At 31.7% G+C, this 27,463-nt stretch overlaps 3 protein-coding genes across 7 annotated transcripts; 1 reads left to right on the top strand and 2 right to left on the bottom strand.

The window, feature by feature from the left end:
- The first annotated feature begins 4,150 nt into the window (after window positions 1-4,150).
- On the top strand, window positions 4,151-12,005 carry LOC107421436 (putative methyltransferase At1g22800, mitochondrial). Of its 3 annotated transcripts, none has more exons than XM_048476074.2 (12): window positions 4,151-4,291; window positions 4,506-4,699; window positions 5,990-6,070; window positions 6,443-6,521; window positions 7,322-7,463; window positions 7,556-7,625; window positions 9,139-9,203; window positions 9,366-9,444; window positions 9,678-9,765; window positions 10,739-10,803; window positions 10,895-10,984; window positions 11,550-12,005. In XM_048476074.2, exons 2-12 carry the CDS (start codon window positions 4,538-4,540, stop codon window positions 11,661-11,663), a joined length of 1,035 nt encoding a protein of 344 aa, XP_048332031.2. In that variant the 5' UTR covers window positions 4,151-4,291; window positions 4,506-4,537; the 3' UTR covers window positions 11,664-12,005. The 3 variants fall into 3 exon arrangements, with proteins under 3 accessions (XP_048332031.2, XP_048332032.2, XP_060673505.1); XM_048476075.2 differs by having other exon boundaries at window positions 4,154-4,291; window positions 4,561-4,699; XM_060817522.1 differs by lacking the exon at window positions 4,151-4,291 and having other exon boundaries at window positions 4,395-4,699.
- A 498-nt stretch (window positions 12,006-12,503) lies between these two features.
- Window positions 12,504-15,565, bottom strand: LOC107421435 (cytochrome c-2). Its single transcript, XM_016030672.4, has 3 exons — window positions 15,337-15,565; window positions 13,024-13,157; window positions 12,504-12,853 (listed from the first exon to the last, which is right to left on the bottom strand). The coding sequence occupies exons 1-3, from the start codon at window positions 15,446-15,448 to the stop codon at window positions 12,758-12,760; spliced, it is 342 nt and encodes a 113-aa protein (XP_015886158.2). The 5' UTR covers window positions 15,449-15,565; the 3' UTR covers window positions 12,504-12,757.
- Window positions 15,566-17,054: 1,489 nt separating this feature from the next.
- Window positions 17,055-27,409, bottom strand: LOC107421438 (uncharacterized). Of its 3 annotated transcripts, none has more exons than XM_016030674.4 (13): window positions 27,135-27,409; window positions 25,894-25,978; window positions 25,736-25,806; window positions 22,828-22,942; window positions 22,617-22,696; window positions 20,520-20,604; window positions 20,352-20,432; window positions 19,355-19,449; window positions 19,144-19,194; window positions 18,482-18,562; window positions 17,943-18,015; window positions 17,761-17,838; window positions 17,055-17,469 (listed from the first exon to the last, which is right to left on the bottom strand). In XM_016030674.4, the coding sequence occupies exons 1-13, from the start codon at window positions 27,260-27,262 to the stop codon at window positions 17,431-17,433; spliced, it is 1,062 nt and encodes a 353-aa protein (XP_015886160.1). In that variant the 5' UTR covers window positions 27,263-27,409; the 3' UTR covers window positions 17,055-17,430. The 3 variants fall into 3 exon arrangements, with proteins under 3 accessions (XP_015886160.1, XP_015886161.1, XP_024930463.1); XM_016030675.4 differs by having other exon boundaries at window positions 22,828-22,922; window positions 27,135-27,274; XM_025074695.3 differs by lacking the exons at window positions 22,617-22,696; window positions 22,828-22,942.
- Between the last annotated feature and the right edge of the window lie 54 nt (window positions 27,410-27,463).

Genomic DNA, 27,463 nt, shown 5'->3' with positions numbered 1-27,463 from the left:
ACCATTTTATTAAATAATAAAATAAATGGATAAATAAAACACATAGGTAAATAACGAAATTGAATAAGTTAAAATTTCACAAAATATAAATAAAACGTGATACTTATGCAAAATACCATTATTAATAAAAAAAATTCAAATCATAAATCAACATTTTAAATACTCAGTATTTAAATAAATACTTAATCAAAATAACTACAATTAAACTTAATAAATAAACCTAAAAGAAAATTTATAAAAAAAAAAAAATTACATGTACAAGGATGCTCATATATAAACCAAATTTTGTACATATCTATATATATTTATAAACATATAATCATATATATTGTTACAAAATTCAAACATTTATAGTAAAGCAATTTTATAGTCAAATCATAAACCATCTAAAAGCCAATTTTAACGTAAATTCAATTTTTAAACTCACAAGATGTTATATAACATTTACACGACAATTCCTTAAAACAATTTAAAACAACATAATGACAAATTCAACTTAAGGTAAATCATTTAATAAATCCCACAATAAATTTTAGAAAATACAATACTCATATTTGTGATGTTTGCTCATCCTTGCTTTACTGTATGGTTAGCTATAAGCTCTTTCCGGGTACAGTACTTATGTTCGCTCATTCTTGCTCTACTAAAGGGTCAGTTGCAAGTTCTATCCTGGTACCTAACATATACCACAAATATTACTTAAATAACAATATTACCTAAAGATATTGGGACATTTTAAATATTCTAAGATTACTTTTACTACATTAGATTCCCAAAATTGGACTCCAATGCGGTCAAGCTATACAATAACTGTGAATGACTTATTATACAAAATTGGGGTTTTTCCTATTTGTAACTAATTTTATGAAATTGTGTATTTCATTAACCTTTATTAATTATTGAGAATCTCAACACAATAAGAATTTAAAAAAAAACTTCTAACACAGATCGATTTTTTAAAGTAATTACTAAAATTTAGTAAAAATGGTAATATTTTAAATATTCATCCATAATTGGCAAATTATATACCAAATAAAAGCTTGTAAGACATGGATTAAGAGTACTTAGCTCAATTAACAAAACTTATCGCCAGTGGCTAAAAAAGGGCAAAAAGTTTTGGTCAAATTCCAAATCATTGTATCTCTTAAACAACTTAGAATTTGAAATAATGGAGACCATATAAAATATGGGAGTTAAAAATATGGTTTAGGCTAGGTGGCTTGGAAACGACCAAATTGCTAGAAAATAAAAGGTTGACACCGTAGGATTTAGAAGCCCAATCTAGGCATTTAACCAACTGGCTTGCCATGAAATTTTATGACCAAGGTTGTTGATGTTTGGCTTTGATGATGGCTAGCACGTGTCGATGTTGGGTGACTAGAAACAATCAATGCTGATCGAACTATAGAGAGAGGGGAAAGAGAGAGAGAGAGAGAGAAAGAGAGAAAGATGGCCATCATTATGGGAGGGGAGAGAGAAAAAGAAAAAGAAAAGAAAAAGGAAAGGGGGCATGTGGCATTTGTAGATTGGTGAAATGTGGCACCCATTAAGGATATTTTTAAACATTCTTTTATATGTTTTTTGATAAAATTACTTAATAAAGTCAGCCCTAAAAAATAAATGCAACTTTACAGATTTATAACTTTTCAACCTAACTCCAAATTAAGTGTACTACTATTCTACAAATTCGTATCGACAAGCACTATATGATGGTACGTAAATCAAATACATAATTTATACAAATAAAAAGTCAATATCGACCTTGCTCAATGAATCCCATCTTAATCTGACCATAACTTTCTAATATTAACTCCGATTTTGACATGCTACTAGCCTATGAACTTGTGATGATGCGTACTTCGCAATGACACCTTGGTCAAAATGAAACTTTAGTTGTGCCAAAAAGTCAACCATTGAATCCATTTGGTCAATCCCATTCAACTATGGTCAAACTTGGTTAAAAATATAAATTTGGATCTTTTTCTCAAGTTGAGGTATTACAGATTGCAACCTCCATCATCTCAAAAATATCCATTCAAGATTGGCACAATCGACTTGGCAATCCATATGATCATGTTTTGCATCACATTCTATCATCTCTTTCTTTATTTGTGTTTTCTATCAATAATTTTATTTCTATATTTTGTAAATTTAATAAGATGCATAAACTCTCATTTGGCATCTCTTCTATGTCTATCTCTCAACCTCTACAATTGATTTATTTAGATGTATAGGGTACAACTTAAGTTGTGTCTATTGATGGCTTTAAGTTTTATGTTTTGGTTTTGGACCATTTCATTAAATATGCATGGTTGTTTCCAATCAAAAATAAAAGAGATGTGGCTTTTGTTTTCAACAAATTCAAATTGTTGTTGAAAAGTTTTTTTCAAAAACCAATTATATCTTTTTATTATGATAATGAAGAAGAATTTATTACCTTTAAAGGTCCTTTTTGAAAATAATGTAATTACCCATTATCTTACTACACCTCATAATCTAGAGCAAAATGTGTATGATGAAAGAAGGCATATATGTATAGGAGAGATCGGATTAACTTTCATATATGTATTGGAGAGATTGGATTAACTTTGCTCTCTCAAGCTAAATTACCTTAGTCTTTCTGGACCTATGCCTTCACCACAGTAGTATATTTAATAAATAAAATGGCAACATCAACTTTGCATAATATTTCTCCTTTTGAAAAACTTTTTAACAAACCACCAAAATATCATAATTTAAAGTCATTTGGTTGTTTATTTTTATCAACCTAAATTCCTCTTGTACAACAAATGCATTCAAGACTTTTCCAAACTCCTTTACATTTTCAAAAACTTGAAATAATGCCAATTTAATATCTCCATAGCTAAAGGTTTATATACATTTTCACTCATGCCTCTAGACAACCTTGCAGCTAGACTATCATCCTCAAAGTCAAACCCAATTGGCAGACCCTCACTATCTATCTCATAATCTGATAAATCTACTTTATTGTCACTTCCACTGCTATCACCACCATTATTCACTGTCACATTCTCATCTTGCCTAATACCATCATCATCTGTCCATCCAAACCTTTCATGTGAATCAAGTTTCTCATCATTTTTTGCATCATCCGCATCTGCTCATTAAGAATGTGTTCATGTGTGGGGATATATTCATGGTTAGAGTTTGGTTTAGAATTATTAGGGATTGGATTGGATTGGATTAGATGGCAGTATAGGATGTTGTTCATAGTTGGGGATGGATTCAGATGGTGGGATCGGAGCTATTTCATGATTGGAAATGTGTTCAAAGATGGCATAGGAGCTGGTTCATGGTTAGGGATGGGTTCAGATGGTTAATAGGAGCTACTTCATGATTGGAAATAGGCTCAGATAATGGCAAAAGAGTTAGTTCATGGTTTGGGATGGGTTGAGAGTCTAGTTCAGGGGGTTGCGCAAACAGTGACATAGAGATCTCATCAAAACTCCATGCTAGAGGTATAAAATCCATACCAAATTGACCATTTCTATATCTCTATCCATAAACATCTTAAAAACATCCAGTAACTAAAATCAGTTTCTATTTTCATTCTCTCCCCATTTTCCCATGATAACCTAACATATATATCCATGGTTTCTCCTTTCTCAAGTGATACACCTAATACTAACATCTTAGTACTTGCCCATAGAATTACAATACTATATTCATCCCATTCCCATCCAAAATAGTTCAAGCTTATCTTCTAAACAACTAATTTCAAGCTCTATAAACAAAAAAATAAAATACAACATGAACAACAGCATAATCTAATTAAAAATTTTCAAAACCATATAAAGCATAAATTCCACATCGGAACATGCATCATTACCAACATATATTATGAAACAATAAATCATAAGCCATAAACATGCATCATTTATTAAGTAGACTATATTAAATTCATGAAATAATAAAAGTAAAAAATGAAAAAAAAAAAATTAGACTTAAAACATATTTCACATGAAATAAAATTTAAGTATTTTGAATGAAGAAAAGGTTTCAACTAATGGCTTTTGTTTATTTCAATTTTCAAAAACCTTAATTGAAAAAAATACTCACAAATGCCAAAAAAAAAAAAAAAAAGGGAAAAAAAGAAAAAATTCCAAGCTCTATTGAAACAACAAAACGTTCTTAAGCATATGTAACCCATCGATTTAAAAAGAAAATGAAAAAATTTAAGAAAAAAGAAGCCTTAAACTCAGTTTGTGGTCTTCTACCCATTCTCGGAAGGAAATTTCACGCAAAAAAGGAGGATTTCTCGGTTTTTCAGGTATGGTATAGCTTATTTCTTAAGCTTTACAAACAAAATTGTAATTGAAAAAAGTTGAAGAACCAACATGAATTATGGTAAATCTCTGTTGCCTGATAATAATAATAATACTAATAATAATAATAAATAAATAAATAAAAATTGTAAATCTGCCACATATTGGCAAAACAAAATGTGAATGCATTTTATATATTAACAAAATGAAGAAACACAGTTTGCCCAGTCACGCTTGAGGGAACAAGGAAAATGAGAGCACTGTTTTTCTTTAGGAGAAGTTCATCACTGTGGGAGAAAAGAAGACATCAACCAAACTTCATCTTATCATCCAAGTCCTTTTGTACAGACAATGGTGATGACCTCCAGACCTCCAAGGTCAAGATCTTTGATCGTCATCTCAAACGCAGACAGGTTTAATTCTTTTTTTTTTTTTTCTTCTTTTGGAATTAAAGTATATATATTTTTTTCTTTTGAATAATTTGGTTGCTGAGAAGTATGTTGATTTTTTTTAAAAAGAAAAAAACTTTGAATAATTTCGTTCTTTGCTATAATTCTTAGTCGAGCTTAAGTTCTGTTATAGTTTGCAATTTGTTTTATTTTGAATTAAGTAGTGGGAATTAGAAATGACGGTTGAATTTAGGCATCCTGATTTCTGCGTAATTGCGGACCAGTGGGTAGGTTTGCAGTTGCGGGCTTAGACCAAGATTTTGAATTGGGATTTTTTGAGGGTTTTGCATATTACTACCATTATCTTCAAATTGTATATAGGGAACTCAAATTTTACTCATCTAAGTTGACGATATCCCAAACTAATGGGCAATGTACGAGCCACAAACAGAATAGATGCCTCAGCCTGTAATTTGAGGCTTTTTGGATACAGCTAAAAGTTGGTAACATTTCTTGTTGAGTTGGATTATAGTCATGCTATGTTCTGAGACCCAAAATGAGTCGCTTTCAGTCCTTGTCTATACACACACACACACACACACACACATATATATATATATACACTTTGGGTGTTTTCTTTATTTTAATGGAGTTTTGGTATGGTAGGATTATAGTCTGACAGTTGAAATGATTGGATTTGGGAAGAAGGTCCTAGGATTTGATGGAGCATTTAAATCAGGTTTCACCTGTAGAAGGTGCAGATGCAAGCTGTATATGGAATATTAAAAATTAGGTGAATAGGAAGCTTTTGGACCATGAACTTAGATTTCCTACGAACACTTGATCTTGGGACCAAGGATTGCATTAAAAATTCTCTGGTTCCTTTCCATCCAGATTCTATAAGAGAGCTAATACAGCACATCCCCATAAGACTTTCCTGTTTTCTTGATCTCCAAACTTCTTAAGCAGCCATTAAGTAATAATTTACAATTTAAAGGAAATCAACGCCATCACAACAACTTATACAACTTACAAGCAATATCACAGTGGAGAAGTAAATGGTTAGTAGTTTGTTAATGATTCTTGCAAATCACCCACCATATGGGAAATTCATATGAGGTCTTCATTTTTTTTGGACAAATTTTGGATATTAATGTTCCAAGGACCAAGAGCTACCAACCATGAAAGAACCTTAATATTTGGACCTTCAAGTTAAGGTCCTTATTTAAACTGTGTCTTTTTATCTTCCATTTCCACTTTTATAGTTGGTTTTCAATTTTACCTTTTTGTTCTAATATTTCTTCTTGGTAACAGCGTGATCGAGCTGCATGGTTGATGCGCCCAAAAGATTCTTTTGTTGATGCAACAGCTGAAAATATATTAGATCGTTTGGAGGTAGAAGAATGCTTTTAGTTTTAAAATCTATTTTATCTGAGGTTGGTGATGGTTTTGGTGAAGACAATTTAGTTATTTTTGTTGTTAGTGACACAAACGTGCATGTAAGTTATTTTTCAATCAGAGACGAAAAGACCCATGAGTGTCTTTTTCATTGGTCCAAAGTCAAAAAAGAAAAAGGCCTAGTAATTTGAACTCTTCAAACAAGGAATTGATATACTTTCTTCTTAGCTGTGTGATGATACATTGTTGTAATCATCCTTTTCAGCATCACCATCAACATTGTTATATTGTTAACAAGTATTACTCTATGTGCTCATGATTTTTCATGATTGTCTTTCTGGGTAATGCCTGTTTGCTTTCGTTATACAGGACTGCAAAAGATCATTTCCTTCAGCATTATGCTTGGGGGGTTCACTGGAAGCCATCAGGCGTCTGTTAAATGGTCGTGGTAAGAATTACGGTATTTTGTTGTTGAATTTTATTTAAGTACATGCATTCAGTAGCACATCAACCAAACACTTGAGGCAGAATGGGGAACAAGGGTTGATTAGGATGCAAAACAGAACAAGGACCTTTACCAAATAGGATTGTGGAATAAATGCCGTTAATGAGAAAACAAGCAGTTAGGATAGCATAAATCCAGATTTGTTTGGATCATTAAAGTGAAACATGATAGACCGGTGACCTCTAGAAGATTTCTTTTGCTTTTCTGTTTCTCTTCTCAGCTTACCCTATTTTGTTGAGGTGTAACAACACACTAAGTCTAGATACCACTACAATCACACACACCAAAAATGGTAGTATCCATAAATTGAAGGGCAGTATCATTTCTAAGAAGCTTGTCAATTCATATTCTATTGTCCTTGGTCAAAATGAATTTCTAATTTGAAAGCATCAATTGAAAAATAACTGAGAACTAAGGAACTATTATGGTATTGGGGGCAAGATAGAGCAGCCCACTAGAATATTCAGCCGCTATTCTGTTTTATGTTTCAAAATTTTTTTGATCATATCTAATATTTCATGTTGGTTCACTACTTGCCTCCACCCTGACACGTCTCTTCAAAGAAAAGGAAAAGAGAAAACAGATAAGATGACAAAAGGGGAAACCTGATTACGTGACTAGATGCTAGATTTTTACACTAGTCAAAGATAAAAGGTTTTGTGTTTTATATGGCATATGGCACAAAATTGTTAAGAGAAGTAATTGTCATATGTTACAGTAACTCAGATTCCTATATTGATTAGGTGGCATTGAAAAGCTGGTTATGATGGACACATCATATGATATGGTGAGATTGTGTAAAGATGCTGAGCAAAATGAACCAAGCAAAAAGATTGAAACATCCTTCATGGTTGGTGATGAAGAATTTTTACCTGTTAAAGAAAGGTAAGTTGTAGATTTAATTCTTCGATTCATGTGATACAATTTACTGAGGGAGTTTTATTTTCACTGTGTACTCTCTAATTATATTTGTGAAGTTCTCTAGATCTGATTATAAGTTGCTTGGGCCTCCATTGGACAAATGATCTCCCAGGAGCAATGATACAGGTATGCTTTGTTGTTATTATCATGATTTTTACTTTTCTAGACAAGGTAATGTATGCTGTAAATGTGATCTGAATTTGAAGAAAATAATTTAAAATGGACAAATACATATTTTAGGAATTTTGTTTGTGATAGAGAGTAAATGTGTGGGCTAGGTAGCAGGTTCAGATTTTAGGTGAGAAAGTTGTTCATCACTGTGCGAACAGCACTGTGCATGTTTCTTTGCTTGTACATGCAATGGGCACATGAAGGTTTTTAAATTATTTTATCCTAATAAATCCTTGATCCATTTTAAGATTATTATCTGAATCAGAGAGTTACAAGTGCTAATGTGAATTATTTGAATCAGAGAGTTACAAGCGCTAATGTGAAGAGGCATGCATTCATTACTGGAGAGCACATGTTAAGAAACCATACACAGAGCATAATATTGAAACTTATGCATAGAGGGACCAATGACAGAAACATATACACATAGGAATTCACACTGCATGGTTAATTAAGGGAATACAAAAAGGTCAAGTCATTCATGTTATTAAGTATAATTTCCCATGAAAATTTCAACTTTAGAGGGAACCACTAATTTTTATATGAAGAATTTAGCATTTGAAAAAAAAAAAGGCTCAATTGACTTATCAATGAATTAGATAAAGAAGATGAGTTACCTGTTAACACACTTGAGGAATGAAGAGATCAAGTGCTTATCCTTATTCAAATGTGCAATGAATATAAGATTTAGAATTGATATCTAGGATGAAAGCTCAATTCTTGGTTGTTAAAACTTTTGAAAAATGAAGGTTTTGTTAAAAGTACTTTTTGACAAAGAGACATCAAGATCATGGATATGACAACCTTTGATTTTTAGATGAGTTCTAGGAAACTAAGTTCTGATAGGAACTCCATTTGACCAAGGGTGTTCCCAGAAGTTTTATTTCCTTCAAATATTTTGTAATTACATTCAGGTTCAAGCAAGCCTATAAATCCTTATTTTACAAAATCAAACTACAAATAAATTTGAACTTAAAGAAATTACAAATTCTTGAATGTTTTTCTCAGATTAAAGTTCATATCCCAAACAAAGAACTAGAATTTCAATTTTAATCAGTTTCTATTTTAGCCTGTCTCCAGCGACATACCCTGTGGCTAAATTTTATCTTTCCTCTTTTTTATCTTTGTTTTTAATAAAGCCACTTTCAACTTACCGTTTTGGAGAGTATCTGGTTCACATTTGTATTTACAATCTGTTGGAGGCAAAAGTTGGTAAGCAGTTGGATGTTGGAAGACACATTGTATACCTATAGGGAGACTTATGCAGTTGTTGGAACAACTTCAGAATTTATGTATTAATTTATTTTGCATATTATGGTTATCTATCTGACAGAAATTTCTATATATTTTTGCTGCATGTATAACGAGTATCATCCTTAAATAAAAATCTTTTTGTAAGAGAAACATTACACTTAATAAAAAGTTCTACATATATATAATGCCTTTGACACATACTTTTGTTTTACAGTGTAGGATGGCATTGAAGCCTGATGGTCTATTTTTAGCAGCTATTCTCGGTGGAGAAACCTTAAAGTTGTCCCTTCTTTAGTTTTCCAATATAGTTTTTTTATTTTTTTCATTCAACAATAAAAAATGAAATAAATTTTTATTGTTTATGTATTTTGTTCACAGTGCAAGTACCACTTCAACCCAATACATGCATAATTGATTTGTGAACTTTGTTCTTGTGTTTAGGGAGCTTAGAATAGCATGCACAGTGGCTCAAATGGAGCGTGAAGGGGGAATCAGTCCACGAGTGTCACCCTTGGCCCAAGTAATATAGATCTTTATTACTATGGCACAACTTCTCTCATTTTTTTCTTTTTTATCAAACATGTTAGCATAAAGATATTTGAATTTCAAATTAGTTTTTTTGCCTTTTTAGAATTCACTTAAATGCATTTCATAGGGTAAAAAATGGATCTTATGGAAAGTTCTTGGGGAGCTTAAGTATCAAATAATATGACATTTTTGTATAATGTTAATACTACCATTTTCTTTGTTTAGGTGCGGGATGCTGGAAATCTTTTGACTAGGGCTGGTTTTGCCCTTCCAGGTGTTGATGTTGAGGAATATACAGTTAAATATCAAAGTGGTGAGCATTTTTCACTACTCTTTTAGGCTTGTAAGTATACAATCTAAAGCTCATTAGATAACCTATGTCATGGAAGATCCTATGACCCCAAGTTTAGATATATTGGCACCCTTATAAGTTGTTGCATTCTAGGATAGAAATCTGGTTGTGTGGCTTTGTTTTTCTGTTTTGACTATTGTTAATTGTTTATGTAATGACTTCATGCAGCATTCCACTTGGTCTGTTACTCTAGAAATGTGGTATTGTCTATATATTTACTTGTAACTGTTAGTGTAATTTGGTAAATTTCTCTTTATCATGCCAATAATCTTATTGCTAAGTTTTGATATTCTTTCATGCTAAATGTTGGTTAAATGCTTAATAAATTCGTAAATTAATGTTGTTGAGACTTCAAAGAGAGGTTCTTAGTTGCCATTGGAAGAACATTTGAAAGATTATTTTGTGGTTCTCTTGATCTTTAAAATTGATTGTGCAATGTGGTTGATATGGTAAAAAGTAGGGTTTTCAAATAATATTTGGAAAGTTCATTATTCTTTCTAATGTTTATTCCTTTACCTCTTTTGGTTTTTCTTGACAATTTTTGGAAAGATGTTTCTTCTGACATCTGTTTCACTATGATTAAACTCAAACTAGAGGACATTTTATATGATTTTAGATCTGTAGTGTTATCTTCAATTCAAAATTTGAAGTTGCTAGGATCTGGAACTAACTTTGCATATCAAATAAACACAAACACTGACATCCAGCCAACCAAGAACAAAGAAAGAAAGAAAAAACCAACACAAATGAATGTTAAGGAGAAGGGTTGCTATATTTGGTACTCCTCTTCTCTCAATTGGAGCAAAGGAAAGAGTTTTGCTTTCTGCATTCATATTTTCCTTTCTGTTTATTATTATTATTATTATTATTATTATCGAGTCTTGTTAACTTTATTCCTTTGCATTCACTTATAATATTGCATTGGTTGGCATAGCTTTGGATCTTATAGAACATCTGCGTGCAATGGGCGAAACTAATGCTCTTCTACAGCGGAACAGGGTAAATTCTGTATATTTCAGCATCAAGCTTTCTTTCTGATCCATAGATATGTTATCCTCTAATAAGGTGACATTTTCATGGGTCAAAGCAGATCCTAAAGAGAGAAACAGCCCTGGCAACTGTAGCTATTTATGATTCAATGTTTGCCGCAGAAGATGGCACAATTCCTGCTACTTTTCAGGCAAGTTTAATCGAGTTTCTCCCTCTAGGTGGTTGCAGTTTTGTCCTTTCCATTGCATAACAAAATTAAAGAAATTACAGGGTCAGCTGCAATCTAAGAATCTACCTATATATATTTTATGTATCCCATCTTTAACAAATTAATTAGTACTGCATTCAAAATGTTTTAAGTAATCTGGAACTAATAAAATGTTTGTCATCAACGTTTTTGATAAATTTGCAGAATACATAACCAAGTTGCTCTGATTCATTAAAATTGGGGATTTTTTATCTGGTAGAGACAGCGAAAAAAGCCATAATCATGTTATGGTGGAAGATTAGAATAGAATGTGCTAAATTGTCTTTTCCTTCATTATAGTAATATGGTCATCCACATTCGAGTGATTGTCTGCTCTTTCATCTCCGCTAAGCTTGTGTTTTAACGTTGCAAAATGAAATTAGCTCCATAAAATATTTTTATGACTTGTAGACATACTGCTTTGTTGTATTCAATTTGTAAAAGAAACATTTTTTCTTCTCTGGCACCTACGCTTTGATATAATTTCTGACTGCTCTTCGCTTTGTAGGTCATTTACATGACAGGGTGGAAGGAGCACCCATCTCAGCAGAAGGCCAAAAGGAGGGGATCTGCCACCATATCATTCCAGGACATCCAGAAGCAGTTTGGAAGTGACAGTTGATTTTTTCTCTTTTATTTCTCTGCATTTCAAGATGGCTTTTGATTTTTACGACAAAAGACCATGAGCTGTAAGATAATCAAGTAGAACTTGGGTTGTGCAGTGAGGGCTTGTCGACTAGCTGTTCAACTTGCCTTTTTCTTTTCTATGGGAACTGCAATCAAAGATTCTGGGGTATATACCATGGCCTGGCTCTCTATTGGTTTTCTTCAAATATGTTTCTTTCTAATTTTTCTATTGTTGGATTTGTGACATTATTTTGTAATTTCTTTTACTTTTTAGGGCGGCATAACATGAACTCAACCAAAAAAAAAGGTCAAAATAAAACATCAGTATTTCTTTCTATTATAAATATTTAAGTATATTATTATACAATCCGTTTATGATGCAGACGGTTCTCATACGGATCACAATATTGGTGACGGTTTTTATAATATTAATGATAATTTTTTAAGAAACTATCATTAATACTATAAAAAACCGTCAATAATACTGCTGTTCTCATGCGGACCATCTTTACTATAGAATTTCCGTATTATTATAATTATATTAAACTTGTTAATCATAATTGACGTAAACAACGTCTACCCTAAATCTTATGACATATGACAATTAGATTTATGGCAATTAAAACCAGAAACCTTCCTAAACTCTTATTTAGCTGGGAGCAAGAAAATATTTATCGCATGACACCAGCAAAACCCATAAACAAACATCCATGCCCCGTTTTACAGTATAACATTGTTTATAAGAGTGACACTCGAGTCAATGCCTGCACGTAAAGCTAATTACTAACCATGCACGATCGCATTAATATGAAAGAAAATCTACAAAAAAAACAAATCAGTAAAATGGTGTTCCACCAAATTTATAAAATTGTAAGAATGATATGGCTTGCTGAATTAAGTTTTACGGTTGCCAATTACAGTTATCTCTTCCTAGAGATGCAATGGAAAGCAATACTCCAACAACAAGAGCACCGCAAACCAAAAAATGGTCCAATTTATTGGTAAAAAAATAGTACTAAACCGCTCTGTGGGAATCAATCTCCAACAACTGCAAAATGGAATAGCATAGCTGAAAATACTGGGAAGTACTTATGAAGCAGTAGATTCCTTCAAATATGCAATGAGGTCTGCACGTTCCTGTGGCTTCTTCAGTCCGGGGAAAACCATCTTAGTACCAGGAATGTACTGCATAAAGATAAACTCTCAAGGATCGGTACAATAAAATGGTAAAATCAACCAACAGAGAACGATAACTCTACACATAGAGAAGTACACAATGACATTGTGGTAATCAAAAAAGTATATGCAAATATGAAATCCCAGAAAGTATGAAGGTAAGTTTAATTGATTTATACCTTCTTTGGATTTAGCAAGTAATCATACAGTGTCTTTTCCTCCCAAGTCACAGCCATGTTCTTGTTAGCAGCCGAGTAAGAGTACCCAGGAGTTGTTCCAGACTGCCTTCCGAACAATCCATTCAAATTGGGTCCTGAAATATAGAATCACAACTATAAGAAATAGGGTAGATAGGCATAACTTCAGAAAGAAAAGAACAAGCACCCAAAAAAAAAAATTGGCCAAATAAAATCTGCTGGCACAAATTTTAAAGTGGTACTGAAACTAACAGATAAGCACCATGAAAAAACTACAAAAGTCAGATGATATTGACAAACCAAATCCTCCACATTTCTAGACAATTGCCAAAGCACAGATGTCGGTATAAATAAACATTTATAATTTGGAGAGAGTGGGAGGGGATGAGGGCACGGGTTAGCTACATTGAAAACAGTAACCATTATCAACACCACCCAAATATTTTCACCCTCTTTCAGCGAAATAGGTGCAACAGTATAGTCACAGGGGCATTTGCTGAGAACAATCAATAAACACCATCAAAATATGAGCCAACAGAAACAAAAACAAAAACCAAAAAAGAAGAAGAGTATCGGTAACTTTTTGTTTTTGACAAGAAACAAAACTTTATAAGAGAAAATAAAAATGAAATACAAAATATGGCGGAAAAGAAGTGGATAACTAAAGTTAGCATCTCATGTGTTATTATAGGTACCTTCATTTTTCAAGAAACTGGAGAATCTTTGAAATCTGCTGGCTTTTTACCCCACCCCCTCATACTATTCAAAGAATACCTTTTTGATAGTTCCTAGTCTATAAAATTTTTTTCCGAAATTGAAAATACCCTTCTTATATTTGTAACCAAAAAAAAACCAACTCAAATATTTAAAAACATCAGTTATCAGCATAAATAAAAATCATATTGATACTCCTGCTCAATCTAAAATAAATTATTCCATATAGTTCACACAACCAAAAAACACAATCCATTTGAATTTAAATGACTCAGGACCTTCACTGCAAAAGATCTAAACTCTAATGAGATCTCTAGAAGGATGCCATTCCAACTTTCATATAAGAAATCCACTAGAAGAAACATATAAATCAAAGTAAATAATTTAATTCGATTTACTTTTATTCTACCAATGAAATTACAAATACCAATTTTAAGCACAAAATGGTTGCACCGTATAATACAAAGTAATTTTGGAATTCCAGAAGAGATTGCAAACATAAATTGCCATAACCAACCAAAGAAGCTATATATATATATATATATATATAGAACACAAAACCATTACTCAAGATAATTCATTAATCAGTCATATAGTAGAAATATCATTCACAAAAGCATAGCTCTATTTTTCAAAAACCATCAGTAAAGACCACACAACAGAAAAAGAGAAAATAAACAGAAACCGAAACCTAATCCATTACAGGATAAAAAATTCAACATTCTAAAAATAATAATAATAATAATAATAAAATAAAATAAAAGACCAATAACTTTTCGGTCAGAACAGACCTTCAAATCTTGCCAAAAATATTACATTCTCCAAGTTCTAATTACACTATCAATCCATCTTAACAAAACAAGAAAGGTACCTCACAGCATTACCAGACTTTAAAGTGGTTAATTTTTTATAATGTAAAAAATCGACAATAGCAAGGACTTTTACTACAAGCGGCACGTATTTTTCAGCATTAAATTTACCTCTGTAAGGAATATAACTTACAAGTTAAACAATCTCCCTTTTACATTTTACATTCCTAAATCAGGACAGCAAAAAGAATTCTAAACATAAGTATAATATTTAGCATATACCCGCAGCTTATAATTGTTTTATGCATGCTTATTGCTTAGCATAAATTCCATTATACTACTATTGAAAGAAAATCAATCTAATTTTACGGCTTCAAACTTCAGCTATACTTGGTAAAATACACAAAAGAAAAAGCTCAAATCACAAAAACCGAAAATTCCTATTATTCTTTTTACGCCATTTAGCAGCCAAAACGAGAAATTACATCTCAGAGAAAAGCATAATGATTCAAGAATTACGAAATCCATGATCCAAATCCAGAAAAATCGAATGGATGAATTCAAACAAAAAAGGTGGCCGATGATCTAAATCTAATCAAAAGAATACATTCAAAGATGCAGAATATAAACGTATATATGAACGCAAACACAAATTATTGTCAGATCCAGACAATGAACAAATAAATTTATATATATATAAAAAGCACAAAAAAAATTGAAAAAAAAAATACCGAAGAGATAAATTAAAGAGAAAATCGGAAAATGGATTTACCTTGCTTGTGACCAGCTCCTTTGTCAACAGTGTGGCACTGAGCACACTTGGTCCTGAAGATTTTCTCTCCGGCTTTGGGATTGCCTGGTGGTGCTTCTTCGAAGGAAGCCATTTTTCTTTTCAAGCGAGCGAGAAAGTTGAATAGAAAATTGCAGAAAGCGAGAGAAAAAGCTTTGTTAGGGTTTTGTTTGTTTGGGTGTAAGACGCAAAATGAGGCTTTTCAATGAAGCAACAGTGCAGAATAATAAAATAAATATTTATATGAAAATAGTTTAATTAAAAAATATATTTAAAATACATAATATGAAAAAGAATATTCGAGAGGAAGTCCGGCGAAATATTAATGTGGAATGTAACGTGGCCCACAAGGAACCGCCAAAACCTTCTCAACGGCACTAAAAAGGCCGAAGCTCTAACTTCTGTATACGTGGCAGATTCTCAGCCGTTCAAAATAACACTACAATTTCTGTTTTGCTCAATTTAGACGTGTCAATTTCTCATTGGCTTATACTATTACTGCGGGTTTTCAGGAAATCTTTGTATGATGCCAAATTTGTTTCCTAATAACACGTTTTTTTCCTTCTTCTTTTAGAATTTAGAAAAATAACCCGTTAATATTATTTAAAAAAAAAAGAGAAAAAAATTTAACTAATTAATATAAATGATATATATTTCAACTATTATTATTACTTTTTTTTTTTTTTAAATCAAAGTTGATAAAATTGTAAGAGGATATGGACAACAAATTGTTTTATTCAGACATATTATTGATAAAGCGACCTCCTAAATTATTGTCCTACCAAAAAACACCTCCAAATTATTGAATCTGTGTTTGCTTGTTTTTATTTTAATATTTGAAATAATATATTAACACATATTTAATTTGGATTTAATTATATTTATTTTTTCAGTAATAATCTAAAATTATATTATTCATAGAACTGACGATTAGCTGTTAGGTTTAGAAACAAACATAGACCAGTATATTCAAAAACACAAAATTATTACACTATCTACACTTCTACAAATTACTGCCAAATTAGAGACATCTATGGATTTTTTTTTTTTAAATAAAATAAATGAAAAAAAAACACTCTTATGTATGGTTGTTGGAAACATTTTCCTTAAAAACATAACCTTTTAACCATTTCATTAATAATAATTAAAAAAAAAAAAAAAAAAAAAGCAGCTAGAAGTTTGAATTTGTTCTTTTACCATTACTGTTATTATTATTATCATCATTGCTACTTGTCAACCTATACATATTTCGACATTTTGTCTTAAATGTCCTCCATGCTAGATTCGTGATGGATTTGGAAAAATATTCCATTACCTCATTTATAATATCTAACAAGTTTACCCCCAACTTTTGGATTTCACTTCAATCATCTTTAATTTTTATTCCCCATTTACAGTCTACAAATTTTCCATTATAAACCTTATACACATTTTTTGACTTTCTATCATATCCTAGATCAAGGAGCAACAAGCACGAACATCTAAAATAACATGTAAAATTATTTTTCTCATTGTTCAAGCAGATTAATTTCCATGCGAAAACAAATAAAAATAGAGCAGCTTACTAATGAGTAATTAAACTGAAAACACTATCATATTACCCCAACCCAAAAAATAAAAAAACTAATAAAAAAAAACTTATAACACTATCACTTCCATATGTAAGATATACAAGTATCACCATTTATCCATTGCTGACATAACAATAATTAATTAACTTTATTTAATTTTTAAAATATAAAAATCGATATAGAAAAGTAAATCCATAATATCAGCCGATTAAATTAACATGTCAGCACATAAAACCCACTAGCACTCAGGGATGACAAATAGCATGGTTTTCAAGATACAAAGATCGAGGTGGACATATAAATGCGTGCCAAAATAGAAATCAAAGCTCTAAAAAGGAAACTCCCTCATCATATTTAACTATATCCCCCAGTCCACCATCCCCAAGCAAAGAAAGAAAAGCAAACAAGAAAAATGAAAGGGAAGACAGGAACAAAGCACAAATTCCATACATTAAATCTATCTATGTGGAGAAAATCAGCATTATTTAGGAATTCAAAATCAGCTTCAAGGTTTCTTTTGGGAAGGTCGAAGAAGCCCCGGTATCTGCAATACAATTTAGAATGTTAATAACGAAGTTAAAGCTCATATTATATATACATGGGGTAAAAGATTTTATATGACAGAAAAGCGAAAATGTTTTGGGGACAAACTGAAACACAGACCAAGTTCAGGAGATATTTCTGTAAATTTCCGATATAAAAATATTGGAAATTTTGCAAAGTGAATAATGGAATCTGAAGGAGGACAAAATAAAAATATATATACATATATATGTATATATATATATCTTTCTTCTACCCATTGTGACAACTTAAAGAGAACGAAGATACCAACCTCAACTCCATGTGGGCCTATACGGTTGCGAGAGATAAAGTTGAGTATCAGAGTTGCAAATTCATCAGGCACATCTTCCTGCAAAATTGGGACACCGAAACGTTGCAACATCTTGGAACAGAGAATACTTAATGGAAATCTGATGAGCATGGCAAGATGCCATGGATCATAACCGATATTACCTGTATAGCATGCCCTGTATGTCTAACTACAACCATTTGAAATTTGCCTTGCATTTGACCAATCGTGAGAGATCTGTTTTTTAATAAAATTAAATAAGATTCATCAGGGGCATAGCCCATGTACATGGAAAGTATTCAAGTGACATCACAAAATAAAATCCCAGTCTAAGAGGTCTAGAAGGTACAGAATGTAAGATCATGCAAAAAACTTCAATGAATCATCCAATCATAGAGAAGTTTTATAACCAGAGAAAAACTCCATGATCCATCTAAAAGGTAATAACATTTCCATACATTCATTTTAAAGGAATGGAGCCAATCATGTAAAGAAGGATTAAAAATAATTGTTTCCAGTTATTTCCTACAACAAACCAATCTATTATAATCTTGGTACAGATCTAGAAAATATCAAATGCAACTCTTTTCCTTAAACCACTTTCCTGAAACAAATGCTTGTCATAACATGACAAGATAATGTTAAATAGCAATCTCATAATATTGATTAAAAAAAAAAAAAAAAAAATTCAATAAACAAATACCTGTCCAGTCGATCTGTTCCAGCCAAAAGCAGGAGCTTCGGAACCGGACTTGACAGAAATTTATCTGAAAGGCCCTCATACCTGTTAAAGTATCAAGTGATTTGAAGCGAAAATGCCTTTTGAAAGAAAGCTAGGACAGAGAATTAAAAGCATTGCTTTTAATAAAATAATACAACTTGCTCTCTCCTGCATGGTAAACAGACCATATTCTAGAAGTCTCAAGGAAACTATTCTTAATCTACATTTATTCCATGGTAAATTGGTCATTTACCTATATGCCTACGCTAAATAATATTGGGATTGATAATAATCAGTTTAACCATGACACTATTCTTAATCTACATATATTCCATGGTAAATTAATTCTACATGAGTTTAGAGGTACATATAGTATCATAGTTCTTTTGAGCACAGTAAGGTTAAGGGCTTCTAATTGGTCATTTAACCATATACCTAATCAACATAATACTGGGATTGATAATAATTAGTTTAACGATGAAATTTGCACAAGAATGCATCATGAAATATAACAAGTGATGGGTGAGAAATATGTGCGAAACTTTTGTTTATTTAAAATACTCACAATAATGACATAAACCCTGCAATGTCATTTAAAAAAAAAAAAAATTAATAATAAAAGAAAAAAAAAAGTTTAAGCATACCAGCCCCTCCAATACTGTTCCGTTTCTTCCAATCGGGCTCTATAAGTGTAACTGCAACACAAAATCAGAGCTAGTAGAAGAAAAAAATATAAAAACCAAATGATAATAAGGAATAACTGCTCATGTGATTAGACAGTTTGTCATAATTTCATATCTTATAGGCTCTGGAAAACTGAAGGAGTAATTACAGTCATAGGATATGAATTCTTACCATTTCTTTGAATCATCATACTTTAATGTGGTAGGTACTGATACACGAGCAGATTCAATGTTTCTCAAAGAGCCTCCTCTGACACTCCATTCAATCTATACAGATCAGATTTGATATATGCACAATTCAGCACTAACAATAAGATAGCAGAAGAACATGCCATTCCACTTAGAAATTCCCAGTGAACAGCAACAATAATTATGAGTTTGGCCATATGCAATAATAAGATCACTCAGCAGAGAGTATTAATGATGACATAAATTGCAAACAATTTTTAATCACACTAATTAAAGAAAAATGAAGAAAGACAATATCATAACCTAAAAACTAGTTGATTCAGAAGTTTGAATGATGAAATTTAAATTGACAAAAAAACAGAGGGTGGATAGATGTAACATCAGGGTCCATGGCTTGTGGTGGAAAGAACATAATCTTATTTTTCATATGGCAATAAGATATGAAACTCAGCAAATGAAAAAAGTATCCCAAGACAAAGATCAGATGTCAATCTGCATGCTTTAGACACTTTCCTTTAGAGAAAGTGACAGGATACAAAATGTTCAAGAAGAAGAAGGTCAAAGCTAAAACAAATCATTATGTACAGTTGCAGTTAAACCATTGTAGGCTACGCCAGTCAACATTTGAGTCTAATTTTCTATTATCTAAAGTACTAAGATCTATACAACTTTCTAATTTTCAAGAATTGGGGTATTTTATTTGAATCTAGGATATAGTTTCATGAGCAATTGATAATGAGGTTTATCATTCCCAAGATGCCAAACTAGTCCTTATCAGTCAAGTTTTTCAAGTTCTAAATATTCTCAAGGCTAAACTATGCTTATGGTCCTTGAGGATTGACATAACCCAACTTTCCAATCTTATCTTTACATTTCAATTTTTCTTTCTCAGGTCCTTTCAACATTTTATATGATCAAAACCAGATTACAAGAGACATAAAACGTTATGAAACTGAGATACTCGCAGACATTGTAGATACCGCTTTTTCAATGCTTGGAAAATGTTGCATCCTGCTTGATAGGATTTTCTGCATATGAATCAACGAAGCCATTGCTGTTCCCTGAAGTATTTGTGATTGTCAATATGATTTTTCACTAATAAGACCATAATCACACGCAGGCTGAAAAAGATCATGTGTTACTAAAACCTCCACAACATCAACAACAACCAGCCCGGCCAAGCTAGGTAGTGCTTTTTTTGCAGCAACATGCACAGCAACTGAGCCTCCCATGCTGAGTGGCACAAACATAAGCCAAATCAATGATCTCTAAGGTATTAACATCTAATTATAACTTTCCATAGAGGCCAAAAACAATACCATGGAACATGCAGTAAAAACAAAATTGGTTTTCCCAAAACAAGTAACAAAATATGCCACAAGTAAGAACCCAGCCAACGAAAAAAAAAGAAAAAAGAGGGAAGGGAAAAAAAAAAAAAAAAAAAAAAAAAAGACCACCAACAACAACAAGAACAATTATCTGAAATTTGAAATACATCATTTATAAAATAATGTGAAATTCAACTTGGGCATAAGTTCTATGCCACACATCGTTCATCCAGTTCTTGTGCACTACAATTGATGCCAGATACGTATCAACAGTTACTCATCCAAGCTACATAGCTACAAACGCTAGTTGGTTCAGAAAATTAAACAAATACCTCCATATAATATTTTCTCATATTTAATTTCAAATTGATAAATCTATTGGAACTTTAAAGAAATTGCAACGGATTATCTGGCGGAGGAAGGCACACATAACTTCAGAGGATATACAGAAGAACGAAACTATCTTCTCCTCTACGATTTATATCACTTCTAATGTTTTTGCTTACCTTACATCCTTCTTATTTGCTGTGTCATTTAATCAACCATATCCAAGCAGTATGATATGTAATTCCAGGGTTTCTTTCATCATCAAAATGATGTTGTTTAGGTTATATAACATTCGCAAGTAGAAAAATTCAAGGAGTATCACATTTGATAAATATGGACAACTTATAGATGTATCTCTATGCTACAAGAAAAAATCACAAACTTCAGTCTCTAGTTTACATAGTTATTAGTGAAGCTATTACGAATCCTCCAGTGTATCGGAAACTACACTTTATCGCTTGATACACTAAAACATACTAGTTCCAATACAGCCGATACAAGTATCAACGATACAGAAAAACAAAAAAACAAGGGGAGAAAAAAAGAAGAAAAGGGTAAAAGAAAGAAGAAAATTTTGTTATTTATGTAAAATATTGCTGGGTTGGCTCCTCCATCAATCGTCTCTTTGCACAGCTCTCTTTATTTTTTATGGTATCTTTTTTTTTTTTTTCTTTTTTTTTTTTCTTTTTATATATATATATATATATACACATGTCGGTTGATGTTAAAAAACCAAATATTCACAGTAAGTATTCTTTATTTACTGTTATGTGTCTAACTTCCAGCATTTTGTCACTCAATGTTGTAAAATACTGTCTTTTACTTTTATGAAAAATAATCATCTAACATCTAAGAACATATATCAGAAAACCTAAGACTGTGTGTGTGTATATATATATATATATTGCAATAACATCTAATACTATTATCAAAAATTATATTTATGTACAAAATATGTTATACATATTGTTATTATGATTCTTATGTCTATTTTACGATACACGATACGTTACGATACACAATACACATTTCTAGCACAACTATACATGTTTTAATACACGTTTTGACAACCATTTGTTTATCCTATTGCATTTCAAAACAATAATGATGTTTTCCATTTTTATAAATAATTCAACTCATCCAACTTCTTGTTCAATATTGTCGAAGTGCAGTAGCATGTCATCATAGTAGGTCATATTCATCGAAGATGCAACAGCAGTGAACACGGTAAAAGGCCACAAGTGCATGGTATTCTTGTATACTAATCGAATAACAAAGGCTACACATATATAGGCTTTTCGATGTCACAACTATAGAATCAATTTTACAGAACACAGAGATTCCCTTATTTTCTAATATGAATCCTTCTTCAAAATCAAAAGCATTTACAAGTTGCTTCATAAATGTGTTCATGAATCATGAATGTCATCCAAAAGGAAATAATAACCCGGTCAGTTGACAGATTAAGCTTCCTTCACCAATGCCTCTTTAGTGTCATAAATATCTTTCCTCCTTGAAGTATTTCCATGAAAGAGAATGATTGCAAACAACAAAAACTATGAAAGAAATTAACAATGGGAAAAGCAGAACCTGTGACCAACAAGCACAATTGCTGGAAGGGAATCTCCATACATTGCTTTCAAAACAGCCAGAACATCATTACACATAGTCTGCACATATTATACAACCATTTAATCTAATGTACAGCATATTAAAGAAATCATTTCTATACAACTGATGCAATTTCAAGTTCCAGTTAAAGAACAAGTGGAATGCATACTCTTTGGTATACAGGTAGTACCTCAATAGAAAGGTCAAGATCATTCTCTGAGGTTGACTTTCCATGTCCCCGCATGTCCATCGCAACTACCCGAGCTTTTTCTTTAATTTTACTTGCTGACAACGCAAATGAGAGCCTAACCATGTAAATTTTATGTAAATTACTACTTTAAGCATCGCAGATGGAACTTTACCCCCAAATAGAATAAAATAGAATAAAGAGTATCATAATATCTGCATTCTTTTTAAGAAGAAATCCAATAAGGATCTCCTTTCCTTTTAATAGTTGAAATGTGGTAGTCCAAACAAACTAAGTTATTAAAAAGCAAAAAAACATGTTAACTTGCTATTAAAGATGCGATACCATTTTCAGTGAATCCACAAGATGATTTAAAATAAACCAAGACCCAAATTGAGAAACTTATAATTTTTTAAGTAAAAAACTTAATATTTGATTAAACATGATGAAATTACAATATATAGGAGAGGATGAAAAACCTGACAAATAGAAAAGCAATTTTTATGTTCATCTTTTCTTATAGGAAAATATTACTTTATTGATAAGAAGAAAACATTACATAATGTATAAAGGATATGCAATCCTCAAAAACAGACAAAAAACAAAACTAAAATTCCTTATCATATCCTTGCAATTCAAAAAAATCAACAAAGTTGAAATATCCTTATAACTCTTTGGAAATGGATGCCCAGAAGGAAGCCTAGAACCTGATATTTTCCCATAAAATTATCACATCTTGACTCCTGTCTTCAAAAATCCAACAGTTCCCCTCTAATCTTTTGCCCAAAACAAAGCTAACAGTACAAATCCAAAAAAATTCCCTCTTTTTGTACACCAATCCAAAAAACATTCCCTCTTTTTTGTACCCTCAAAGAATTTAAATTTACTTAGCATTAATGCTGAACAAGATTGAGGAAATACCGATAAAGCAACCAATTTTTTTTAATCAAAAATAGAAATTTAATTAGGTTCCTATTCTATAAATGAAAAACATTATCCAAACTCAAGTTTAACATGTTGAATGGTAAATGACGAAACCTATTTGCCAATGGCATTATACATAACAAAAAAAATCTAAAATTTAAATTGTAGTAACTTCAAATATTCCCATATCATATCTCAAAAATTTAAGACACAAAATATCGCAAGCAATTGAAATGTCATGTCATGGTATGCGAAGAAAGAAAAAGCACAACTAAAGTCAGTTCAGCCATCTCCAGCAGTAATTTCGGGGTTACAATACCAAAAAGAGATGAAAAGAAGTTGTACGTAGAATTAATGGTATTATCAGATCTAATAGAACAAAATGAATTGAAAATAGTGGGGTGCTCAGGTAAAATATTCTAATGGGAAATATTTCATTGAGGTTGTGATCATTAAAAGCACAAAAGACAAGATTGGAGTTTAGAGAAGAAACAATAGCTTAAACACTAGTGGAGCATATAAGTCTACATAGAATGACATGACAATCATAGAATTTACTTAACTGCTACCAAATTTTAAAAGCTGCTTGAACTGAATTAATATTTGGTGAATTGAAGAGCATTTAACAATATTTCACCTTAGTTAGATTTCGCTTCAAAACTAAATCACTAAAATAAAAGGAGCAAGAATATTTACCAAGGTAAGAACAAGCTTTTTGATCATTTTCATCTTCAATTAATTTTGACTATAAATGGTAGGAAAAATATGTTGAAGTTTCTAATCATTTAAAAAGAGTTCATATAAATCTAAGAAATTTCTTATATATGATGTAAAGAATCTCATACAATCAAGCAAGGTTGGAAACCCTAACAATTTTTTTTTATGAACAACTAGTTAAAAGTGGTGAACATGTTAGCAAGTATACCATAAATTTTGCAATCATCATCTGCTCATTGCAGAGGTAAATCAACAGTAGAATTAGACTTTTTTAAGTACCAAAAACAGAAGAAACTTTACACAGTGTTCATCCATTAGAAACCTCTTATAAAAATTGGATAACCCGAGAAACAATATTTTTACCCCATGGAAAAATCAGGTCCACTTGCTTTTTTTTTTTTTTTATAGGATTTGCAAAGGAAACTTCAGCTCCATTATATGTAGTATTGTATCACCATTAATGCGGTTTATATGCACGACTCAACTCCAAGGTGCAAATTTACATTTAGTGTCAGATGAAGTAAAACTTAGAAAAGAGGAAATCCTTTATAAATCTTTCAACTCTAACAACTCATAATTGGTTCTACTTAGAATCTTACCATTTTTAACATATGCCACATAATTTCAGACACCATAGCATAGAAGCAAATTGAAACTTGCAAGCTCTCCAACGTGACAACATACTGTTTATTAATTCTTATCGTTTGATTACAATATTAAGTTGCCTTGGCTCTAACTTCATAATTGGCAACCAGAGCTAGCCTCCTAGCTAACACCCATAGAGTAGCACCCCATTAATTTCAAATTTCAATGAACAATTATATCGGTGTGTATGTGTTTATGTGTCTATATATAACATTGATAAATCAATTATATGATTCTGGATTTGCTATACATAGTTTTTGGCAAAATTCTGAACGTCTTGAGCTTTTGGAAATGATATTAACTTGATACGATACCAAAGCCTAATTGTCTTACTCATAGTGTCTTTGATCCTCTAACCCCATTTTGCTAATCTATTGTGTTGCATGTATAAGACCGAATTCATATCCCACAATTGAATGGGCATACACCTAAGGGGGAGTATTAAATATATGATGAGTTGTCCTAATATAAATATAAATAATTGGGCACACTTTTGATTAGTTTAAGCTTTTAAGATTAGTGGTAACCTAACATACACATATTTCTATCCTCAACGGACTGGTAATTTGCAGAAATGAAGAGCAAAATCAAATGTATCAGCAAGGAGAAGAATAATCAAACATACCCTGAATAACCACCTCCATGCAGGCAAAAAACAACTGGCCCTTCTTTTCCAGCCACGTACACATGAAATACCTAAAAGTAGGAGAGCACATTAGAAGAAAACAAACACCCAAAAAAATTGAGTTACATGTAGTGGAAGGGTCAGAAATCCTGACTAACATCATTTGAATCTGGAATGCAGACATCCTCCTCATGGTCAAAATAGCTCAACCAATCTAAAGGTGAGTATTTTTGTGAAGAAGTCCTACAAATTTAAGAGCAAGTATCATGATCTTCATTAGAAATTCTTATATAAGAAAGCTTAAATTAAATGTACTAACAAGTAATAACGATACTTCTGATACAAGGTATAATAAAAATAACAGATAAGATTTACAATGTGTTTCTAAGAAAACTACATTAAGCTGGTCATGCACTTGTTCAATTACACAAACAAACACAGACATTTCCATACATAAATATACCATGCATGCATGCGTGTTTGCTCTGTTACTCTTTAGACCAGAAAATTCTATTTCATTTCAAGTACAGCACACTCAATCATAATTATGGTTTTAAACCCCATATCTAGTATATATTTGTCCGCTTCCTGTTTCCTTTTTGGTAATCAATAATTAATTTAAAGAAAAAAAAAATCAGGGGTAAAGTGTAGAGAAGCCTTTAATCAACAAATGCAGATTAATTTCAAGGATGGCTGGATTACTGTCCACTTCCGCTAGTTGCAACTTCAATGCACCGATATGTCACAAGGTTTCAAAAAGGAAAAAAGAAAAAACTATACAGGAACATGGAAGTCCTACGTCCAAACCTTTAAAAGCCTGACTCATACTTTTTCTTAAATTTTTTTTTTTTTTTTTTTTTTCATTTCCGAAACATGTGCACCTTTTAAGGCATCCGGAATTAATTTTCAGCTGAACGGCATTCCTACAGAGACTAACTATGAAGGCCAAGAAAACCAATTTCAGATATGAATCATCCTAAGCATTTTACGTAAGCAAAGATCATCACAAACCCAAAAGTATTAACTCATCTTAACCCAAAGAATTAGTATAACACACAACATGTGAAAAAATATATATATATATATATATATATATATGTAGGAATTTCTACTTTTTCTTTTAATTTAGTGAGGATTAACGTAAAGGAATAAAACTGAACAAGTTCTCCTTCGTTTTCTTCAACTATCAGCAATTGAAAAAAGAAAATCCAAGAACGTGTATTTTCACTATCCATAAATCATATCCAGTTCGGCAATTCGGACAATATTCAAACAAGAAAACTTCTTCGAATCAGAAAAATAAAAAATCTGACTTCGAATTCACAATTTAACCAAAAAAAAAAAAAAAAAAAGCAAGAACAGAAAGCGAAGGGGGTTTAGAGGAGGTTCAGAAACTCACTGAGTCGGAGGGCGTTCAGGACGAGAGGCAAAAGCAGAAGAGACAGACCGACCGCCATCCTGATGCTGATGCTGTGGCTGGTCTTCTGGATTCACCTCCGGAAGCTCAGCGAGAGTCGACAAGTCCATGGCCTTCCGATTTTCAATTCTCTTTTATTGTTTTTCTTTGCACAAAACCTCACGCTCCCTCAGATCGCCGAGAAAATGTAAAAGCCAAATCCAATTTTTAGATAATCGAATCGGTTTTCTTGTTTATTATTATAACCCACTTTTTTTTTTTTTTTTTTTTTGGCGAACGAGACAAGTGTTAGATTTTCAAAAAAGCACTTC

The sequence above is a fragment of the Ziziphus jujuba genome, chromosome 5 (assembly GCF_031755915.1).
Source record: "Ziziphus jujuba cultivar Dongzao chromosome 5, ASM3175591v1".
Lineage (NCBI taxonomy): Eukaryota > Viridiplantae > Streptophyta > Magnoliopsida > Rosales > Rhamnaceae > Ziziphus > Ziziphus jujuba.
Note: the sequence above shows the minus strand (reverse complement) of the source record. Positions and strands in the feature narration are given on the sequence as shown.

What these genes read in the sequence shown, in the direction of transcription:
- LOC107421435 (XM_016030672.4), bottom strand. Translation starts at nt 15,448, where the DNA reads ATGGCTTCCTTCGAAGAAGCACCACCAGGCAATCCCAAAGCCGGAGAG. An exon ending in AGGAGCTGGTCACAAGCAAG is followed by an intron (nt 13,158 to 15,336) that starts GTAAATCCATTT and finishes TCTATATTTCAG; the next exon opens with GACCCAATTTGAATGGATTG. An exon ending in ACTTGCTAAATCCAAAGAAG is followed by an intron (nt 12,854 to 13,023) that starts GTATAAATCAAT and finishes ATCTTTATGCAG; the next exon opens with TACATTCCTGGTACTAAGAT.
- LOC107421438 (XM_016030674.4), bottom strand. Translation starts at nt 27,262, where the DNA reads ATGGACTTGTCGACTCTCGCTGAGCTTCCGGAGGTGAATCCAGAAGAC. An exon ending in CATGGAGGTGGTTATTCAGG is followed by an intron (nt 22,943 to 25,735) that starts GTATGTTTGATT and finishes TTACATGGTTAG; the next exon opens with GCTCTCATTTGCGTTGTCAG. An exon ending in TTCCAAGCATTGAAAAAGCG is followed by an intron (nt 19,450 to 20,351) that starts GTATCTACAATG and finishes TGATCTGTATAG; the next exon opens with ATTGAATGGAGTGTCAGAGG.
- LOC107421436 (XM_048476074.2), top strand. Translation starts at nt 4,538, where the DNA reads ATGAGAGCACTGTTTTTCTTTAGGAGAAGTTCATCACTGTGGGAGAAA. An exon ending in GCGTCTGTTAAATGGTCGTG is followed by an intron (nt 6,522 to 7,321) that starts GTAAGAATTACG and finishes TATATTGATTAG; the next exon opens with GTGGCATTGAAAAGCTGGTT. An exon ending in CAATTCCTGCTACTTTTCAG is followed by an intron (nt 10,985 to 11,549) that starts GCAAGTTTAATC and finishes TTCGCTTTGTAG; the next exon opens with GTCATTTACATGACAGGGTG.